Below are 23,150 nucleotides of genomic sequence, written 5' to 3' on the forward strand. Positions count from 1 at the left end.
CATCCTCCATCAACACACACACACACACAACTCACATCCTCCATTAACACACACAACTCACATCCACCATCAACACACACACACACACACACACAAACACACACAACTCACATCCTCCATTAACACACACAACTCACATCCTCCATCAACACACACACACACACAACTCACATCCTCCATCAACGCACACACACACACACACACACACACACAACTCACATCCTCCATTAACACACACAACTCACATCCTCCATCAACACACACACACACACAACTCACATCCTCCATTAACACACACAACTCACATCCACCATCAACACACACACACACACACACACAAACACACACAACTCACATCCTCCATTAACACACACAACTCACATCCTCCATCAACACACACACACACACAACTCACATCCTCCATCAACACACACACACACACACACACACAACTCACATCCTCCATTAACACACACAACTCACATCCTCCATCAACACACACACACACACAACTCACATCCTCCATTAACACACACAACTCACATCCACCATCAACACACACACACACACACACACACACACAAACACACAACTCACATCCACCATCACAGAGAGCGCACTGTTAAGGAGCCAAGAAAGAAATAAACAAACAAACAAGCAAAGGAAAAGAAAAAAAGTTAATTTGAAAAAAATTATAAAAAGTATGAAAATTATAAAAAGTATGAAAATATATGAGCAAAAGAGAAAAAAAAAGAAAAAAGTATGAATTTAAAATAATAAACTGTAAAAAATAAATAAATACGGATGTCATACAGATCTAATTTTTTAATGTGCAATGTATGTAAAAGGTACAAAATTGAACAAAAAAAATTAAAATACAAAATGAAAAAGGGTGAAAGTATGAACAAAGGAAAAAATAAAAATAAGAAAATACATGCTGCAGTATGAAAAAGAAAGAAAGAAAGAAAATATAATTAAAAGAGTATGTAATTAGAAATAAGAAAGAAAAGAATTAAAAAATAATGAAAGAAAATTATATAAGAAGAAAGGTATGAAAATGCCTAAACAAAAGTAACCATATAAATTAAAGAACAAACGGGAAAAAAACAGAATAAAAAAAAAAGTGTGAAAAGAGAATTAAGCAAGTTACACAGTAAAACAATGAAAGAAGCACAAAATAAGTATATGAAAGTATGAACGAAAGAAAGAAAGAATTGTGGTATAATTGTAATTGTGAACCTCAGGCAGAGAGCATGTGATTTATTCAGAGATTTTTCTTGTGTGTTGCAGAGCTGGAGAGACAGATGAAGATTGAGAATCTGTTTGTGACGTGGCAGCAGCGCTCGGCTCAGTCTAACATGCCCATCTCTGTGAGTTCACTCAGACTCAGCGCGAGTACACCGGTGCACACAGGCTCTGTGCGTCTGATAATGTGTGATGGGTATTTTCCATTACGCTCTCAGAGCATGATTTTCCCAGCGGCTCATCAGGTCCAGATTCATCCCAGTGCGCGCGGATCCTCTGCCTCACACGCACACATGCAGATCCGTGTGTGTACGGCCCGCTTGGGTTTAATGAGATGTGGCGAGGACATTAGGAGGTGCTGCAGTGTGTGAGATGTCTCTGTCATTCGCTGTGATCGCACTTCTTCTGAATCTACACTGAGGCTCTTTCACACTGCTGAGATCCACACAAATATGTTGTTATTATAATGCAGGTTACAATCCATATTGTGCAGGTCACCTCTACTGTAAGTACACTACCATGCAAAAGTTTGGGGTCAGTAAGATTTTGTTTTTTGATGTTGAAAGAAATTAATCAGCTTTAACTTTAATCAGCAAGGACGCATTAAATTGATCAAAAGTAAAGACATTTATAATGTTACAAAAGATTTCTATTTCAAATCAGAATCCTGTAAACAATCAGGGATCCCACAACTCTTTCAACGTTTTTTTTTGAGCAGTAAATCAGTATATTAGTATGATTTCTGAAGGATCATGTGACACTGAAGACTGGAGTAATGATGCTGAAAATACAGCTGCAGATCACAGAAATACATTACATTTTAACAGATATTCAAATAAGAAACAGTTATTTTAAATTGTAATAACATTTCACAACATTACGTTTTTTACTGTATTTTTGATCAAATAAAGTTTGAGATTTACTAACAGTTTGCACCAGCCTTTTGGCTTTAAAATAGTACTGTCTGGATTTACTAAAGATGCACAGTGAAGAATTAGCGCTGAAAAGACGTGTTCTTTAATGTGCATATTGTCAATAAATCACCCGCAGAATTTTCTCCTCCCATCTGAGTTTTTATGGAATTGCGCTCTAATGCTAATTTGCCCTGTTTAGTACATATGGCCCTTAGTGAGCAGACGAGACTTCTTACAAAAACACTAAAAAATCTTGTGTTGAACAGGTTGTGATGCCTGAAAGCACCACAGACTTTTTTTAGGATCAAATCTGCATATTAAACTGGGATGGAAAGTATTTGCACACTGGAAATGTTACACAATTCACCTTTATAAAGCCGTAGCTGTTGCAGCAAATGAAGGAATTCTAGGTTTAAATCTGGGAAACGCTCTCTCCGTGTGTTCAGGTGGCGGATCTGGACACACTGAAGCAGTCGTCTCGACTGGTCCATTACTGTGCCACTCCGCTGCTCTTCGACCCCGTCTTCCGGAAACAGATTCAAGAGGAACAGCTGCCTCAGCCACAGATGAAGGTCTGTTTCTCTTCCTCTTCCTCATCCTGCTGAGTCTGTCTGCTGCTTCACACTGCAGTAAACCCATTTCTACAAAAGAAAAACGGTTAGGATAATAATAATAATAATAGCCATAAGTATGAAGCATATAATTCCATGAGTGCATAAGTATTATTTTTTGTTTTTATTATTTTTATTTGTTATTTAACCATTATTACAGTTGTTTTATCTTTATTCATGTAATATAAATAATATTATTAATTATAATTTTATTATAGAATTGTTTTATTTATTGTATTGATTTTCTAAATATATTTGAATAATAATAGTAGTAGTAATAATAATAATAATTAAAAATATTAATATTTTGATTAATCAGAACTGAACCATATAATTCTATTGCAAGTAAATAAGATTTATTTATTGTTTGTTTTTATTATTATACAATTGAAATATTATTATTATTATCTTAGTCTAAATGCAAAACAGATCAAAATAAATGATAAATATCACTTCTGATGGCATGTGTCAGGTATGATAATGAGCACACGTGTGTCAGTGTAGCAGCTGAGTAATCATGATTATGTGGTCGTTGGTCAGTTGTTGTTGTTGATGGAGGTGATACAGAGGTGAGTGATGTTCAAAAATGGTTTGGACACATGAACCACGTTTAAAATGTCATGCATTAGATAACAAAATGTCAAAATAAGTGAGGTTTATATTTATATGAAGTTAGCACAAGCACACTGTGCACCTCTGTACTCTGTTTTCTCTGACTGTTGCATCTGAATTTTAGATTGACCCACACTAATGTCACGTACAAAAACAGACAGTGGTTGCTTGCTTTAAGTGGATGTTTTAGGCTCAATATGCACCAGACTTTATGCTGATAGTCAAAAGTCTGTCTGTGTAGTGAATTGAGTTCAGATTTCTGAAGTCTTTTCTGCTTCACTGTCTGACTCTCTCTCGTTCTCGGCTTACAGAAGCGGCATCGCTCCAGTGACTCCACAGCATCCGGGCGCGATCGCAGCTACAGCACGGATTCTGCAGACATGCTCCCGAGTCGTCTGAAGGAGGAGCCATGGCTGCAGGAGATCTCCAGCATGTTCCTGCAGCAGTATGTGCAGTATCTGCAGAGCATGGGCTTCATCCTGGTGCAGGTCCGGCCTCAGTCGCCCGCACGCAGGTATGATTTTCTTTAGTCTGGAGTTTCCAAGTTGGAGGCATATCAGAGCAAACAAGGCAAATGCAATTAATGCAGCATCTGTATTTTTTTGGTAACACTTTATAATGATTATACAGTAACAAAGCACTTAAATAATTTGCGAACTATTAGTTTACAGTTAATTCATGGTTTATAAACTGTTGTCTCTACGTTGTTAGTACATTAATATGCTATGCACAAAGAGTTCATTCATTGTCACGGCGGTTCATTAATTATTATTGTTTAATTAGCTGATATGCAAAGAGTTATAAAATCTTTTATTATCCTTTGTTAACAACTTGTTAACTGATGTACACTATTTAAACCAGTAGTAAAGGTGTTGTAAATAGTTGTCACTTTAGATTAGGTCATGGAAATTACTAAATTAAAGGCAATAATCTACCTTCATTAGACATTAATTGCATTAATACTAAGTGTTCCTAAAGCGTTTCTAAATAGATTAAGCATTATATAGATTAAGCAATTTATATCACTTTACAGTGATAAGTCTCTTTAATATAAATTAATAGCTGTTTTGATGTTTTTATGAACGTGGACAGTATAAAAATGGACAGTATCAATAATTTGCTTGTTTTCATGTATATTTGTAATATGTAAATACTAATGAGATCACGTTCTTTAAATGCATCAGTTAGTGTTAAGATACAATGAGTAAAAAACAAAGGATAAACACAATATAACTCTTTACATCGGATTAAACCTTAATCATTTGTAAATTAGTCACGAGCTCACTATTTGTACGTAGCATATTAATTTATTAATAATGTAAAGACAACAGTTTATGAACAATGAATTAACTACAAACTATTAGTTTGCAAGTGAATTACAAATTTTTATTATTTCATACATATTATGTAACACTTAAAGTGTTACCTGATTTTTTTTTTAAATATACAATTAAAACTAAGTTGCATATAAAAAATACCATAGTATTATAGTAGAATACATAATGATTCAAATTACCACATCTTCATAAATTGAACATAAAGCCAAAACACACCTGATGCACATACTTTATTTGTCATAGTGTGCATATGGTGTTTCAAGGTCTTTAGAAAAGGTGCTCTCTCTCTCTCTCTCTCTCTCTCTCTCTCATTCTCTCTGCAGCATCGCTCGAGCCCGAGCCGCTATGTTGAGTTCTTTATCCACTGAAGGCAGATCTTCCTTCTCCTCTTTCTCATATAATAAGCAGAAGAGCGAGGACAGCCCCAAGGTACTTTATCTGCTCATCCATATTCAACCCTTCAGTCACACTCCAGTTTTACTTAATTCACATCTGCATTTCACATACGTTTGTCTGTGTGCATCACAGACACACACACACACACACACTCACTCGCCCCTTTTCCCATAGACCGTCCCGGTCCCATTCCCATTCTGGATCCCATCCAAATAAAGCAAAAACCCTATCTGTATAAAGGCAAAAAAATCTAATCTTTAAATAAACATGCTGTTCAGTGACACCTTAAATTAATAATTCATCATACCTTTTTGTTTTACGTTCCTTTTAATCTGTTTTCATCATATCATCAGATTTATAATGAGTGTTTTGTAACAAGGCACACAAGTCATGTTTAAATTGTTTAACATAATTAAAAAAAAAATACAGTGATTAAATGGTTAAACTGAAAATAACAAAATGTGAAAAACACTTATTAAAAATATGTAAAATCCTTTTTATATAATGTGCAACGCATACATTTCTGTTGACTTTAAGCATGGAGTCAGTAAACTTGTAATGTTTTAGATGTTTCTTGTGAAATATTATTACAATTTAAAACTGTTAACTGTTTTTTTTTTTTTATTTGAATATATTTGTTAGAATTTATTTCTGTATCACAAATCTGAATTTTCAGCAGCCATTTCTGATTATTATCAATGTTGAAAACAGTTGTGCTGCTTCATATTTTTGTGGAAACGGATACATTTTTTTCTAAATTCTTTGAATAGGCAGTTCAAAGAACGGTTTATTTAAAATATAAATCTTTTGTGATATTATACATATCTTTACGATCACTTTTGAACAATTTAATGCATATTTGCTGACCAAAAATATTAATTTCTTTTACTGACCCTAAAATTTGAACAGTAATACATCTGCAATAAAATGACTTGCACCAGCACCACTGCAATAAAGAATGGCTAACACACACACACACACACACACACACACACACTGATTGTGTCCTTCCTGCTCTCTCAGCAGAGCAATGCATCGAGCTCGGCGTGGTATCATCTGCAGAGGGCGCTGCCGGGAGGAATCGTGCTGATGGAGCTGGCTTTTCAAGTGAGACCTTCATCTGTCTGTGTGTCTCACGTAGAATCGGCCTCTTAGCACATCAGCCGAGAGCAAACGCTGGGCTTTTCACAGGAACGCTGTGAAAGTCTCAGTGGATGTCTAGGAGAGAGATGTTTAATGGATCCTGCCTCTCTCGTGCTCTTTATGCTTATTAATATTTGAACACACAGAATCAACAGTAGAGAAACACTGCGTCATCATCTGATCTCCAGCCCATGCTCATTTCTAATATTCAGTTTCAAATTCATTAAATTGCATGGCATGATTATTCTATCAGGGCTGTCAAATTGAACATGTTAACATTTGCAATTAATGATGGATTTATTCTGTTTTGTGTGAATTACTCGTGAATTCTGATTGAAATCTGATTAAAACACCAGTCATTCATAGAAAGTTTCAACACCAGCCAGCCGATGAGTCAGTGGCACAAATACAAGTCCATAAATTGTGCTGAAATTAATTAATTTATTAATTTATTTAGTGTTATATATTTATTTATTTTTGCATTTTCAGTTGCATTTCTTGTTTAGTTCACTAATAATTCTAATAATAGTAATTATTATGATAGTAGTATTATTGAAAATAATGATGATAATAACAATAATTTGATTTTATCTCTTTGTTCAAATCTCTTGTTATTTTTACTACTAATAAAGACAATTAATAATTATAAGGTTCAGACTTATGGTTAGGGATTTGAATTAACACTTAACCCTAAATCAGGCTTCAAAATCATGGGATTGTTTTCTTAAATGGGTTCAAAATATTATTTAATTATGTTGAAAAATGTATGTTTCACAGTTGATTATAAATAAGAGTTAAAGGGGTTAAAGTGATTACAAATACTTCTGTATATGTTCAGTTTGCTAATAATTCTAATAATAATCTAACATGGTGTGCACAAACGAATCATGACCAGGCTGAATTAAGAAAGCCTTAAGAAGCTTCTCCTGTATATGGTGAGCTAAGCGGTGATGAATTTATCTGCAGCCGATGCATAAGTGTTCCTCTGCTAACACACAATCTTATTGTGACTCTGTTACAGGGCTGTTATTTCTGCGTGAAGCAGTTTGCATTAGAGTGCTCAAGGATTCCCATGGGTCAGACGGTTAATTCTCAGGTAACGGCATCTGCGCATTAAAAACAACAGACAAGAAGAGAAAGTGAGAGTAAACGAGGTGTTTAAGAGTTCGTGCTGTATTTCTGTGCATCTGTTGTAAGTGCCTGCTTGTAATCTCTGTGGATGTTTAATATGAGCAACAAGCAGCGATCGCTTCCTTTGTAAGCAGCATCCGCTGGTCAAATGTCTGTCTCTTTCTCTTTGATGGTGTGTTTAATGTGCAGCAGGTCCAGGTTGGCTCTAAATGAGAAGTAATTAAGTGTAAATATTTGTAAATCTCCAGCTGTTTCTCAGCAGGAGGGCCTTCCAGAAGCCCATAAGGTGTCTCCAATCACAGCTGCTCATATCCAGAAATTAAGTCATTAGCGTGTTTGTTTGGTTGGTTGTAAGTGCAGATTCTTCAAGCTGAGCTTGAGGGCGAACACCACAGAAAAGTCACAAGGAATCACTAATGAAAATTCATCAACTTAAATCTGTTCCGTTAAGAGTCCATAGTATTCGATTGCATCAACAAACATTGCCAGCTGCCAGTTTGGTTTTATTTTTCATAAGGAATGAACAATCCAGTTGATTTATTCTGCTATGCTAATACTACTTTTTGTTCTTGGAGAGCCAAATATATCCACTTAGCGTAGAAGGATAAAATAACATTTTCATCGACTATACTGTAATCATTCACCAGCAAACTGTGTATCAGCAAATCATCTTGAAGTCAGGCGTGTTACACCTGCATCTAAAGGTCATAAACTGCCATTTGTACCAGAAAATTGTTCTTTTAATAAAAATGACTTTCGAAAAGGTTACTGTTGAACTTGCAGGAAAAATCATATTTTCATATCTCTGGCTCAAAATATTAGTGCCATTATGCTATATATATTAGTGAATCTAATGACAAGGCTTTTTCCCCAGTGGTCAACAAATATGATTGTTGTTGTTTTCTCAAAATTACAGTAGCAACAGTGTTTATCATTCTAGTGTTGAGACTGTCCACTTTATCCTTCTGCAATGAGTGGATGCATTTGGTTCTCCAGGAACAGAAACACAGCATAAAGACATTAACATGGCAGAATAGTTAACAATAACTTGACTATTCATTCCTAGGGACGTGAAGGTATAAAATGAACAGCTGAAAATTAGTGAGACACAAAGGTTAAAGAGGTCATATGATGCTATTTTAAAGATCATTATTTGGTGTAACAGAATATGTTGACATGCTTTAATGTTCAAAAAACACATTATTTTTCAAATACTGTACATTATTGTAGTTCCTCTATGCCCCGCCTCTCTCAAACGCATCATTTTCTACAAAGCCCCTCCTTCCGACAAATGCAGTCTGCTCTGATTGGCCAACTGACCCAGTGCATTGTGATTGGCCGAACACCACAAGCACACGTTGTAAATGTAACGCACCTTACCATAATCACGAGCTTCACAAAGTTAGTTTTATCAGTTCAAGCCCGAGAGGGGAACAGACACAGTGTGATGATGCTCGTATGTATTTGCACACAAACTGCGGTTAAGACTATTTCTGATGGGCTGTACACTCCGCTGTGAAGTGGCACTGTTCCCCTCACACACACACACACACACACACACACGACGCGTTACTCGCAAAACTCTGCATTTGAACAGTCAATAGCAAATACTTGAACTACTTGAAATACTAAAAACAAAACATACTTACAGTCGCTGATTCAGAAGCGCCAGATTGTCATAACAAAGTCGGCACAGCCAGCCTTGTACTCTACTAGGTTCACGAAACTGTCATCCATAAAATGTGTTGCACAAATTCTAACATTTGGGTCGTGCTGTTGTGTTCCTAACAGCATCTACTTTCGGAAGGTCAAATAAAGTGCTTTTGCTTTCTCATAGAAACACACAGTGTCTCCCTGACACGGCTGCATCAACACTACTGCGGTTACTGAAACCACGTCGTCTTTCTTTGCATGAACATTTGGGCGGCATTACGCAAATATTTCCACATCGTGACGTAGACATGTGGGGGCGTGTTTGAATGAGCCGTTTTAGGGGGGCGTGGACTTAACTTTTATAAAGAATATCCTTTTGGTTTGAGACTTTAGTCTTTGCAACTTCGCATCATATGACCCCTTTAAAAAATGACAAATAAAATGAGACCGAGAAGTATTTTATAACAATAAACATAAAAAAAGTAAAAAAAAAGTATAAATACACTAATACTAAATAAAACAAAAATTAGAGATGAAAGTACTAAAATCATAAAACTTGACATTACAAGACCAAAACCAGGCTAAAAAGATGTTTTTAATTTAGATTAATGTAAAAAAAATTGCCTTATATGCATATGCATTATATATTTTAATTTCAATTAAAACAAAATGTGTATATATATATATATATATATATATATATATATATATATAAAAAAGCATTCTTAGATCTTTATATATATATATATATATATATATATATATATATATATATATATATATATATATATATATATATATATATACACCAAGCTTTTAATTGAATAATTGAAAATGATTATAATTTAAACACTTAAATCTGATTATAAAGTGTTATCAATATGACAAATTCAGTATCCTGCTGTATGTCAGTGGCAATGTTTTCTAAGCATGAAGAGTCAAAGCAAAGATTTTTATGCTAAGTATTACAGTTATTTTCATTTTAATCATCTTCTCCCTGACATGTTACATTAAACATTTCATAATTAATACATAATATTTATTTGAAGCTATACTTTCACTACTACTAATACTCCTCCAGTCACTGTAGCAGCAGATGAAGTTGATTTTGAAGTGCCACTGGAAGCCATGAGAATACTTTCTATTTATCTGACATTTATCAAGAGTTTGCTGCAGGAATTGGGAACAGTGGGAATAGATCAGGATGTAACAGGAGCCATAAGAAGCGGATATTTTGCAGTGTTATAGAGCGAAAGGTCATGCCTGCTTCTCATCTATTCAGACTGCACACGCCTCATGCTCATCATTATTGATCATCTCATGTCACTTCCTGTCACACGCCCTCATACATTAGCACAGTCAGCTTGTGCATGTGTGTTTTGTTCATTTGTGTAAATTGACTTCTAACCTCTCTGTGTGGCATGTTTCTCATCTCTCTCTGTGTGTGTCTCACTGTCCTGCATATGACGTGTGTGTGTGTGTGTGTGTGTGTGTGTGTTTAGTCCCATCTCACCCTTTCTTTCCATCAGGAGTCTCTTCTCAAGAAACCTCCTAGCCAGCCGTTCCCCGAGGCGCCCACGGCCTCTGACTCTGCGGTATGTCTCTGCATCCTCGGGGCGGGGCTCGTCTCCCACCAATCAGGCTTCAGTCTTTCCCTCAGACTCCTCCCCCATGTAGTGCCAGGCTCCTCCCTTTCCTATTGCGGCCCCAATCACCTTTCTGTGCGGTTCATTTAAAATCAGATGATTCCTTTCCATGTGTTTGTCAGCGATGCATCTTGGGAAGTCCTCGGGGTGCTGGTGAATGTGGCATCTTCTGGGAGGTCACGGGGTCACTCTTCTTGCAGCTCTGATAGGCCAATCATCTCTCTTCTTTGCTCAATGATTATCCCTGATTTTCTTCCGCTCTTGTTGCATCTTGATTTGGATCTGCTTGTTTCCTTTTAAGGGAATCATCAACTATAATTCTGAGGCAGTTCAATATATAATAATTGCTCTTTATAGACAAGCAGAAGAAACAAATCTGATAATGCTAATTTTCTTTCATTTCACTTTGTAATTTTTGGGCTAATTTGGAACATTCAATTTGCTTTTCACAACTAAGCTGTTTCAAAATGAGGAAATCACAAATGCCATCTTCAAGTGGAGTGTTTCCACTTTGTCTTGATTGCTTCTGCATGAAACAAAAGACTAAAAGTCAGCATAAATGCTTTGCTCATACACCAGATTTTGGAAGTAAAATAGGCTGAGATATTCATAAGAGTCTGTGGGTTTGAAATGAAAGATGGATTCAAGATATTGACTGAAAAGAGATATGCAGCTAATTTTTGGATTGCGCTTTATTATAAGGTATGACATTGTAACAATACACAAATAACTTGTACTGAGTAATACTAATTAACTATATATGCTTACTGTAGGGTTAGGGTTTGGGATTACACTGTACATAATGGTGTCCTTGTTACAGTGTAATTATACAATCGTACTGAGTAATATTAATTAACTACTTGTACTTACTATAGGGTTTCATTTAGGGTTATTGCATGTAATTTATTATTATTTCTATAGTAAGTACATATAATGTCTTTTAACAAGGATGCTAAAATAGTGTCACCGTATTTGGTGTAGAGTTAATTACTTGTAATTATGCATATTATTATTTACTGTTATTACTACAGCAAGTGTGTGTAACATTTAAGCAGGATGCTAAAACCAGGTTTGGTTTAGGGTTAATTATGTGTAACTATGCATTATTTACTTTTATTACTACAGTAATTACATGTAATATGTAGCAAGGATGTTAAAATAAGGTGTTGCAGGTTTAGTTTAGGGTTAATTACTTGTAATTATGCATGATTTACTGTTATTACTACAGCAAATACACGTAACAAGGACATTATAATAAGGTGTTACCAAGTTTGGTTTAGGATAAGTTACTTGTAATTATGCATAATTTACTATTACCACAGTAAGTGCATGTAACCTCCAATCTCTAATCACCTTAAAATAAAGTGTTACAAATTAGTCCAATTTTACTAAAAAATATTTAAAATTTCAATATTTGGGATAATGTGCACAAATAAAATTGATAAAAAAAGGTATGCTCATTAAAAAAGTATAAAGGTTTATGTTGACTTTTTAGGACTTCTACAGTAGTGTCATGGAAAGGTGAGTTTGTGAGGTTTCCAGGCAGCCAGAAAGTAGTGAAAGTACACAGTATACAGTAAAAAACTGTAAAAGGAAGGAAGTAGAACACCTAGAACTCTCTAAGTGACTCCTAAGACAAGTTCACTCAACGGTCATTTTCGTAACGCCTTGGGCAGAGCTGTTTCCAGCCATACAAGTACAGTTTCATCATGAATAGAGAAACACTAAAATCTATCAAAATTCTGTTTGTGGTTTTATTTCAGACCAATAATTATATCATAGCTTAAAATCAGTGCTTCTTAAGCTCAAATCACTCAAAACCCTGCTAATGCACATGCATCGTCAAGAGAAAGCAAACAGGCTGTCTGCTGTTTGAACTGTAATGCGTTCAGCTGCTTTATTGAGTGCAGCGATGGCTCTATCAAAAAGGATATTGGCTGTTTTACCTGTAGGGCAGGACTACAGCTGCTGTTATGATTTCTCTCATTTATGTGTTCAAGAGAACCATCTCCTCCATTTATAAAGTCTCTGGTTACACGTTACAGAGATTGACCCGTGCGCCTCGTGGCATCTGGGAAAACACCACAGCATTCAATGCACTTCAGAGGCCTCAATAAGGCCTTAGCTCTCTGAATGTTGGCATTTGGTTAATACATGACTCAGGTCTATGGTATAATTTTGTGTCTCTAATGCAAACACAACACATTAGCCAGCGCAATCATAGCAAGCTGTGAATGGAGCCGTCTTCATGCTCCATATTTCCAAAAGCTGTTGTACGCAGCCGCGCATGACTGAGAGGAAAATGGGCCGACGGTATAATCGTTCCTCAGAACTTTCAGTCAAATGGGCCACCGGCAGATTTCAAAACCTTGACATGAAAAACGTTTCTCGCGCAGGGATGAAAGGTGCAATTGCGTGAGCTGTTTTCTGCTTTCTGCAGAAGGAACGGCCATGGCAGCGTCAAATGAACGGGTTTTTTTTTTTTTAATCCTCGACTCTTTGATTTGATAAGACCTATTTGCATTTGTTCCAGGGTAATGGTCAGGATGAAAGCGGCAGCGGTAATAGCGTTTAGCTGTCGAATCCAGCACCCTCCCCACCCTGCTCCCATTGTACTGTAATTACTCCTGCTCTCTCCCTCCGCAATCATTTGCATTCGCCACTAATGCTTTTGTAAGCACGGCTTTGATGTGAGATTTAATTAAATGGGATACAATTATTACGTTGATTGATATCACAGATGCTTTTAAAAAGACTCTTGTAAAGGTTTGGCAGGTCACTGGTTTGCTCTTCACAAGTCAACCACGTGGAGTTTTAGATGTTATGTCAGGTGATTTTAACGAAACCCATCAAGATGATGTCTGGTTCAGATTTCAGCCCCAAATCAAGCACCATTAAGACTGTGTGCACTGGGACTTCATTTCCATTACATTTACACAGTTTACACAACACAAGAAGTTTCCACTGACAAGTAATTTCTCAGATCACACAGAAAGTGAAAATGATGCGTGACACTATCACAGCCATTCACACACATTCCATGTTTACTATGTATGTTTTTAAAAAAAAAAATATTTATTTAGTTTTACAGTGGCATATATTTATATACGTAAATTTATGTATTTATTTCTGTTTAATAGTGGCATAATATTTATATTATGTAAATTAAATATTGCCATTTATTTAATTAATTAATTATGTTTAGTAGTGGCATAATATTTATATACTTTTTAAATAATTTATTTGATTAGAAGTGGGATTTATTTATTTGTTCATGATTAAAAGTGGATATTTATAAATATTTTGAATTATTTTAGTATTTAGTATTTTAGTATTTAAATATATTTTATTTATTTAACAGTGGAATTTATTTATTTTTATATTTGTTTTATAGTGACATAATATATACTTTTTAAAATTTTTATTTGTTACATTTTTATGTTTAATTTAAATGTTTTATTTTTAAATTTTTTTAATTTTTTTAGTAGAGATTTTATTAGTATAATATGAAAACAAAAAGCTATATTTTTTTTAATTGTTCAGTTTTTATATATCACAGTAGTTTTTAATGCTAATTAAAAAAACAATACAATAATGAGAATCTATTTAGTAATAATAGAACTTGGATGGATTAGAGTGTAAAATCTGATTATTTGTCATGAAAATAATGTCACAAATTCTAAGAAAGATTTAAATTTTATGCAAAATGTAATTTCATATTTATTTTCTTTTGATGTTGGGTTGAAATGTGGCCTGGACATTTTTTTGGCCAGACTTTGCAGCGAGGCTGGCTTCATATGACCGTCTGTAGAGAAGTTCTTTCATTAGGTTTGAGGATCTGGAGTTGATGGGATGATGTTCCTGCTACTGCTTGCATTCTTCCTCTGGGGTTCTGATGCCTTTGATCCGAGTGGTTTCTCACAGGTGATGTGGAGCGATGCAGCGGTGTGCTCTGCTCCTGCAGTAACTGTGTTCGTGTGTGTTTCTGCCCTCAGCTGTCCATGCTGTTCACCGAGGAGTGTGATAAGGTGCGGGACCTGATGCACGTTCACTCCTTCAGCTACGACTTCCACCTGCGTGTGGTGCATCAGTACCTCGTGGGCTGTCACATGACTCTACGGCAGGGGTACCAGCTCACTGCCTTCCTGGAGGACTTCATCGCCCATCACCCCGACATACCCAAGTTTGGACGCAACCATGTCTTCCAGGGTGAGCGCATGTCAGAAACGTACATCTATTAAACGTTCATCAGTCTGAATTTTCAGCTATAGCACTTTTTTTGTGTTTTTCTTGTCATTTGTCAAAATAAATGCTGCATGCCACTCTCATTCACAACAATGTATTTATTTTAAAAGTGACAGTTAAATTTTTTTTTTTTATTTGTTTGTTTGTTTGTTTAATGATGGTATGCACTTATACCCAATTTAATTAGTTTAATAGTGACATAACTTTATATTTTTATAAAATGTTATTTACAGTATGTGTTTAATGGTGTTACAACAATATGTGTTTAATGGTGACACTTATTTATGTATATACAGTGCCCTCCAAAAGTATTGGAACAGTAAAGATAAAATTGTTTTGTTGGCTGTGGAGTCAAGACATTTACAAACATGATGAATATGAGACAAAAATACAGAATGTCACATTTTATTACTGGGTGATTCAACACATATATGTTTTAGCAGCTAAGAAGTTCAGCACTTTTAGAGTTCATCCCTCTATCTGATGTGAGCATAAGTATTGGAGCAGTTGCCTCACAGGTCTTTCTAAGTGATCAGCTGTGTCCTGTTGCATTCATTCTTCAGATATTAAAAGCAGGGAATGTGTCGTATCAGTTATATCCATTACTTCTGTATTCTGAATCCTGCATTCGATGATGACAAACACAAACCAGGATGAAGATGAGGGAGCTGACTTTGAGAGAAAAGCAAGCAATTTGGATGCTAAAAGAAAAGAGGAAGTCGGTTAGAGCTCTAGCAAAAACAAAGGGCATGGAGAAATCAAGAGTTTAGAAACCACCAGCGACACCAGCAACCAACAACGACCTGATCGGCTGAGAAAACAACAGTAGTTGATGACAGACAAATCATAAAAGCTGTGAAAATGAATCTTAAAAGACTGTCTGTAAAATCACCAACAACTTCCAGAAAGCTGGGGTGATGCTCTGACAATCTACTGTCCTCAGGAGACTTTGACACAGAATTACAGATGCTACACAGCAAGATGCAAACCTCTGACCAGCACCAAACATAGAAAGACAAGAGTAGAGTTTGCAAAAAAGCACAAAGGTGAGCAAGAAGAGTTTTGGAACTGTGTTTATGGACCGATGAGACAAAGATGAACCTTTATCTAAGTGATGGGAAAGCAAAAATGTGGAGAAAAAAGTGAACTGCAATGATCCCAAGCATACAGCCTCATCTGTAAAGCATGGTGGAGGTGGTGTCATGGCATGGGCATGCATGGCTGTCTCTGGAACAGGCCCTCTTAACTTTACTGATGACTTAATGTATGATGACAGTAGCAGAATGAATTTGGAAGGGTACAAAACCATCTTGCCTACCAATATTCAAGAAAATGCCACCAGATTCATTGGGAACTGCTTCATATTGCATCAGGACAATGACCCAAAACACCCTGCCAGTTCAGTCAAGGAGTTTATAAGGGCAAAGAAATGGAAAGTCTTAGATTGTCCAAGTCAATCTCCAGATTTAAATCTGATTGAACATGAATTTCACCAGCTAGAGAGGAGAGTAAAGGCAGAAACTCCCCAAAACAAGCAATTAAAGGCTGGGAAAAGCATTTCAAAGGATGAGAGCAAGAGTCTGGTGATGTCTATGGGTCACAGACTCACTGCTGTGATTGTGTGCAAGGGATCTGCAACTAAATAATAGCTTTTAATCTTTTATATCTGCCTTATGTTCAACTGTCCCAATACTTCTGCTCACATCAATGAGTGGGATGAACTCTAAAAGTGCTGTTCTTTTTATTTGGTAAAACATGTATGTGTTGAAATGGCTAATAATAAAATGTGACATTCTGTTTTTTTGTCTCATATTCATCTTTTAATCATATTTGTAAATGTCTTGACTCCACAGCCAACAGAGCAATTTTGTCTTTACTGTTCCAATACTTATGGAGGGCAGTGTATGTATGTATATATAATAGTGGTATTTTGGAGATTTTATTTCTATAATGCAAAACAAAAAGAGATTTAAATGGTAAATTTATATATTTATATATCATGGTACTTAATGCTGATTAAAAAAAATCATCAAAATACAGTAATGAGTACCTAATTAGTAATAATAATAACTTGAATTCATTAGAGTGTAAAATTTGATTATATCTCAAATCGCAGTGGTCCTAAAGTTTTATTTTTGTTATGCAAAATGTAATTTTGTATTTATTTTCTTTTGATTTTGGGTTGAAATGTGACCTAGACATGTTTTTCAGCAGAATATCGGCATATCTATTTTTTGGTGGCTTCTTGTTTTTGTCATGCGTAATATGCTTTCATGTGTCCTAGGGAGTTTCTCCATATCGACGGGGATTATCACAGCACATCAGCTGTATAATTACATCACTGATCACGCCGGCACTTACGGGATGAAGCCCTTGCGCATGTCTAAAGCTGCAGTTACCACCGATAACAAGAAGGGGGCGCCGAGCGCAGATCTGCACGAGTACGCGCTGGTCGCTCTGTGGAACAGGTAACTGTTCACTCCTAGTTTGAGCTGGTGATGCTATCATTTCTATTCTAATAATGCTGTTCTCTTGAAGCTCTGGCTCGTTTAAGGATCTGGAGGGATTGCGACACCATGATGACTTTGACGTGTCACTGCTGGTTTGTCATAACGCCGCCCCGTTTGAGGAGCAATCGGAGGGAGAGAGACACCTGCTCAGGTACAAACACGAGGGATACAGTGACTTTGTGAAGCACATTATGGGCATCAGTTAAACACTACATTGGTAGATAACAGCAATTTATACAATTAAACAGCAGGCGAGACAACATGAAACAACATTTGCAATAAAGTTCACTTCCATGATGAGAGATATTTTCTGTGCGAAACTGTTTAATCAGTGGGGGAAAATATAGACTGAGTCTTATGGATTTATATATATATAAAAGGTATTAATTTATTCATAAAATTATTAATATTAATAAACAAATAAATATTATTCTTATTATATTAATAATGAATAATACTTTTTTATAAATAATATAAATATTATCTATATCATTACTATAAATTAGTATTATAATATGTTGTAAATAACATAAGTAATATTACAGATCATATATTTATAAAAAAAAAAAGTATTAATGAATAAAGTTAATATTTTTCCCCAGCTGCATGGTTATGTCAACAGAAAGAAAAGTCATTTCAGAGGTGTAGAAAGTGTTTACATTTTCATTACAGATTATAAAAGCAAACTTTGGAATAATGTGCACCGATGGGGGAAAAAAACTGATGTTTACTGAAATATTTATTCTGACTTCCTGTTTTCTGTTAAACTAACATTTTTTGTTACATTTGTACTGGTTCAGGCTGCGTTTCTACGTGATCATGACCAGTCAGAGGGAGCTGTTCCCGCGTTTGACTGCAGACATGCGGCGCTTTAAGAAGCTTCCTCAGATCCACCGTGACCCCGGTGACCTCAGCGGCTCTGTTCCTGCGGAGAGGATGGAGGCCGGTAGGGAATCTGAACTGGACCTGTGGGAGGACACCACCGTCCCTGTCACCCCTGCAGCCAGCCCTGAGTCTGACCCCATAGAGAGCCTCCTGCATGCAGACGCAGACGACTCCCAGGGGCTCTTCTACCTGTGTCCTCTCTTCCCCCTGCTCAGTTCAGAGGTGCTGTCTGCGCGCCGGCAGATTCAGAGCAGCGTGGAGCAGGCCATGGGCCACTGCCGCAGGGATAACCTCTGGAGGAGGCTCTTTCACGGAGAGCACTTGGCTCTCGATAAACTCAAACTCAGCAAGCTGGCCTTTGGTGAACTGGAAGAGCTTCTGAACGCTGTGCAGAGCAGATCGGTCTCTGAGATTGACCCGCAGCTGGTATGAAAACACATCTGTTCTCTTCACCTCTGAGAACATCTTTCACTCCCATCTAAGATTTCATGTTCCTTTCTCTTCGTTCCCTCACAGCCACTTTCCATGAATAGGTACAAAATAGGGTCTGAATAGGGTCATTTTTTCCCTTTTCAATAAATACTCAACGATCATTTTTTAAAGCACCAGGAGGTCATAAAATCATTTTTGTGATATATAAATGAAATTAAACTGAAATAAAATGTAATCAATAATATTATAAATATTACCTATAACATTACTTTTTTTAATAATAGCAATAACAAAAATATTATTGTTATTATTAAATGTTATTAAAACATAATATATTAATGTTATAGATCTTATTAAATTATTTATTCTGGAAAATATTATGTAATTTAAAATATTAATAAATAAATTTAATATTTTCCCCAACTGATCCCTATTTGTGTGATTTAATTTAACTTAAATTGTGTGATTTATTAAATTTCTTTAAATTTAAAAATTCAGTTAAATTAAAAAAATCCCTGAAAAAAATATAATTTAATGATTTATTTTAAAAAAATCTGAATCTAGCAATAAATATTAAATACACCTTTGATAGATTTAGGTTGCTGATTTATCCTAAGTTAGGTAGCTAGTTTGGGCCCAAATCTTGATTTTGCTGGTAACAAATTTGAATTGTTGACAAATTTAGTAAACATTATAATAATTGTTTACTACTGTTGTAGAATATTATTTAAAAGTACTTTGTATGTTAATTTCATGCTCGATCCTAACAAAATAGTTCTCTAAATAAATCAAATAAAACAAAACTTGTGATTTGTGTCTCTGAAACGATACAGAGCACTAGGACGTCCTGTTCATGGAAAGCGCAGCACTTTCTCTTCCTGTACACACTGACAGCAATCCTTAAGAAACCGTTGGAAAATTGTATGTTTTTTCCTTCGTTCTGCAGTTTATTCGGGCCGGTTTGATCCGCGGCTGGCTCGGTGCAGTTTGTTTGATGGGTGGCTGGCAACAAATATGCTAATGCAGCGCTCCGTAGGGAAAACACACGGCCTACTCATCAGCACACTGCAATAAACATCAGCTAATTAGCTCAGGAAATCAGCCCTTTAATATTACACTCCGTTCCTTATTTACACCATAAATGATCCCTCCTGGACCAACACGCCGCATCCTTCGCCAACAGTGATTCGATTACACAGCAGCAGTTGCTGTAAATGTGCCGCTCATGTGTTTGATACAGCACTGATGCATGTAGCTTCAGAAATAGAGGACTTGTTACATGGAGGATTTATTTAGTTAATTAATGAGTGAATCAGAATGATACACTACTGTTCAGAAGTTTGGAGTCAGTAAGATTTTTTAGAAGTTTTGGAAAAAAGGCTCTTCTGCTCACCAGGTCTGCATTTATTTGATCAAAAATACGGTAAAAAGGTAAAATATTATTACAATTTAAAATAACTGTTTTCTGTGTGAATATACTGTAAAATGTAATTTATTTCTGTGATCAAAGCTGTATTTCCAGCATCATTACTCCAGTCTTCAGTGTCACATGATCCTTCAGAAATCATTCTGATATTCTGCTCAAGAAACTAATTAATTATTATCAGTGATAAAAACAGTTGTGCTGCTTCATATTTTTGTGAAAACCATGGTATTTTTTAATTTTTCAGGATTATTTGTGTGAAAAGAAAAGCATTTAATTGAAATATAACATAAAAAATGTCTTTATTGTCCCTTTGGATCAATTGAATTCATGCTAAAATCATAGAAGTGTTCATTTCATTCAGCAGCAACAACAAATAAATGACCCCCCCCCCCCAACTTTTAAGAAGTAGTGTAAATAAACAAGGCACAGGATAAATAATACATACAATTTCTCAACTGGATCAGCTATTTATGTATTTAAATTTTATATTCAATATATTAGTCATATATTTATGTATTTGTTTACTAATGTATTCATTAAATTAATAATAATAAGTTATTAAATGTATGTATTGTTAGGACCATTTATATCTGTATGGCTTTTGTTGACGGTATTTCCTACTGATATTTCCAATATGATAATGCGGTGGTGGTCGGTTGCCCCTATTGGCTGATCCATCGTGCATTATTCTATTACAGTTTTGCAAAGCTGAAACATAAAATAATCCAAAAATGATTCGGATTTAGCGTTTTTTGTGTGTGTGCTGTGAGCAAAAGCACTTATGACCATATTGACCATCTTCTGCTTCCACCTGAAGTCTTCACCTCCTCCTGATTGTGAGTTTGCTTTCATTGGCCTCCTGACATCCAGCTGAACTCTGGGAGAATGAGATGCGACGTTTCATCCACCGGTGACGCACAATGACGCCGTAGCCTCAGATTCCCCCGCGATTACTAATACTAGTGTGAGCGCTGGCTGGGATGATGTATACCGCTGTCAGAGCCACACACGCTCACAAAGGAAGTGGAGATGTACTCCTGCTGTGATATCAGACCAGGAAAAACTTGCAGCAAATTACATCTTTTTAAAAATTTAGACTGTGAAAACTGCCTTCCTGTGGTTTCGCTGACTTGAAGCGTCCGCAGCTCTCGCCTGCCGCCAGATCCTGCATGAAATCTGATCTGAAACATAACAATGCTTTGTGTGCACAGGCCAGCTAATTTAAAGAGAAATATTCTGGTCAGGTCTTTCAGCACCTCAAAGGCTTTTTAAACACACAATAATCTTTTTCAGCTTTTACTCAAGTTTAAAATGTACACAGAAGCTTTCGTATGCATATATATGCATGTGTTCTAGTTACATGCATATTTATGCATGTAATATATGTGCAATTTTTCTTTTATTTTGCACTTTTGACAACATTCAATTTGAAGAAAAAAAAATCCTGAATAATCTCATGTAGTGCAAAATGAAAGGCTGCATTTATTTGATCAAAAATACAGTAAAAACAGTAATATTGACAAGTATTATTACAATTTAAGAGAACTGTTTTCTATTTTAAGAAAGAAAATCTGAATAATCTTAATAAAAGTGCGAAATTCAAATTCTGTCATCATTTATGTTGTTTTTGTGATTGTGTTTTTTAGGACTGTTTCCTGAACATGAGTCCCACCTGGTACCAGAGTCTCATCAAAGTTCTGCTGTCCCGCTTCCCACAGAACTGCAGACACTTTAAAGATGACGGCGGCATACAGTATCTGGTAAGAGATCTCTACTGCTCACCAAAGCTGCACTTATTTGATCAAAAATTACAATTTTCTATATGAATGTTAAAATTGATTGCTGTGATCTGCAGCTGTATTTTCAGCATCATTACTCCAGTCTTCAGTGTCACATGATCCTTCAGAACTAATATGCTGATTTGCTGCTCAAGAAACATTTCTGATTATTATCGGTGTTGAAAACAGTTGTGCTGCTCCATAATTTTATGGAAATTTTGATAGATTGTTTAAGGTTTCTTGGATGAAAAGAAAAGCAAGATTTGCAGAGACTAGTAATTTGCAGTAACACTTAAATATTCTAATGCCTTTTCTAAGTTCATATTCACAGTCCAGATCTTTAGTGTTCATTTTCAGCTTTACACATGAAGCAGATCCTCGGGCCGTACAGTCATGTTGTGGGTCGTGTGAGATGTTCGCTCCATTGGCCGTGTCATAGTACATTACGAGACGGGAAGTGCTGATGGCAAAGCACTCTTGAATCATTATTCTCCTGGAAAGACCTTGAACTCTGTTACTTGAGGCCAGGGAAGCACGTGGTACATTATGAGACCCCGGTGCCTGTGTACTAGTTCATGTGATGATTATCATCAGATCCTCAAGTGTGTTTGAAGGTCACTTCATGCTTCATTCTGTAATTGGAGATGATGTGGGCTTATGCAGATTTCCTGAGCTGATGCTCATTTCACCCTCCATATACTCTGATACAACACCTGCCTTTGTTTCCTGAGGCTGACGCCGTGTTTCCTAACGCCGAGAGCAAATTCATGTTAAATGGATTGCGAAGATCAGGGTTAAATTTAAAAATGAAAAGAAACATCTGGAGTCAAGATGTTAAATGTTTAACTGGTGTGTTGTTTGGGCATAAACTCTCTCTTTTCCAGGCCGTCCTGAACCAGAAGTTTACAGACTGTTTTGTGCTTGTTTTCTTGGACACGCAGGCAGGAAAAACTGTGAGTTAACTTTGTATTTTAATTTCATTTCTTTTTTCTTTTCACATTATTTAATTTCTGGTTTAATAGTAACAATAATACGTATATATATAATATTATTGTTATTATTAAATAAAATATGAATCTAAAATAATATTCTATTATTATACATTATATATTTTTTACTTTTTTCTCCTACAGTTCTCATTGCCATAATGCATCTTTTTTTGTAATTATTATTATCAATCATTATT

The 23,150-nt window shown here is 35.7% G+C and overlaps 1 protein-coding gene across 8 annotated transcripts in view; it reads left to right on the forward strand.

Moving 5' to 3' along the window:
- The window catches only part of LOC306879151 (KICSTOR complex protein SZT2-like), an 88,079-nt gene that overhangs the window by 63,099 nt on the left and 1,830 nt on the right, over positions 1 to 23,150 (forward strand). For 3 of the 8 annotated variants that reach the window (XM_079431901.1, XM_079431903.1, XM_079431906.1), the window contains 13 exons: positions 1,291 to 1,370; positions 2,606 to 2,731; positions 3,694 to 3,896; positions 5,043 to 5,148; positions 6,139 to 6,222; positions 7,280 to 7,354; positions 10,545 to 10,637; positions 14,684 to 14,897; positions 17,218 to 17,401; positions 17,472 to 17,594; positions 18,244 to 18,754; positions 21,833 to 21,946; positions 22,849 to 22,917. In XM_079431901.1, the coding sequence (XP_079288027.1) occupies positions 1,291 to 1,370; positions 2,606 to 2,731; positions 3,694 to 3,896; positions 5,043 to 5,148; positions 6,139 to 6,222; positions 7,280 to 7,354; positions 10,545 to 10,637; positions 14,684 to 14,897; positions 17,218 to 17,401; positions 17,472 to 17,594; positions 18,244 to 18,754; positions 21,833 to 21,946; positions 22,849 to 22,917 (1,982 nt within the window). The remainder of the gene's footprint in view (positions 1 to 1,290; positions 1,371 to 2,605; positions 2,732 to 3,693; positions 3,897 to 5,042; positions 5,149 to 6,138; positions 6,223 to 7,279; positions 7,355 to 10,544; positions 10,638 to 14,683; positions 14,898 to 17,217; positions 17,402 to 17,471; positions 17,595 to 18,243; positions 18,755 to 21,832; positions 21,947 to 22,848; positions 22,918 to 23,150) is intronic. The other 5 variants (XM_079431904.1, XM_079431902.1, XM_079431905.1 and 2 more) reach the window with 5 other exon arrangements.

This window comes from Barbus barbus (genome assembly GCF_936440315.1).
Source record: "Barbus barbus genome assembly, chromosome: 13".
In the NCBI taxonomy this organism is placed as follows: domain Eukaryota; kingdom Metazoa; phylum Chordata; class Actinopteri; order Cypriniformes; family Cyprinidae; genus Barbus; species Barbus barbus.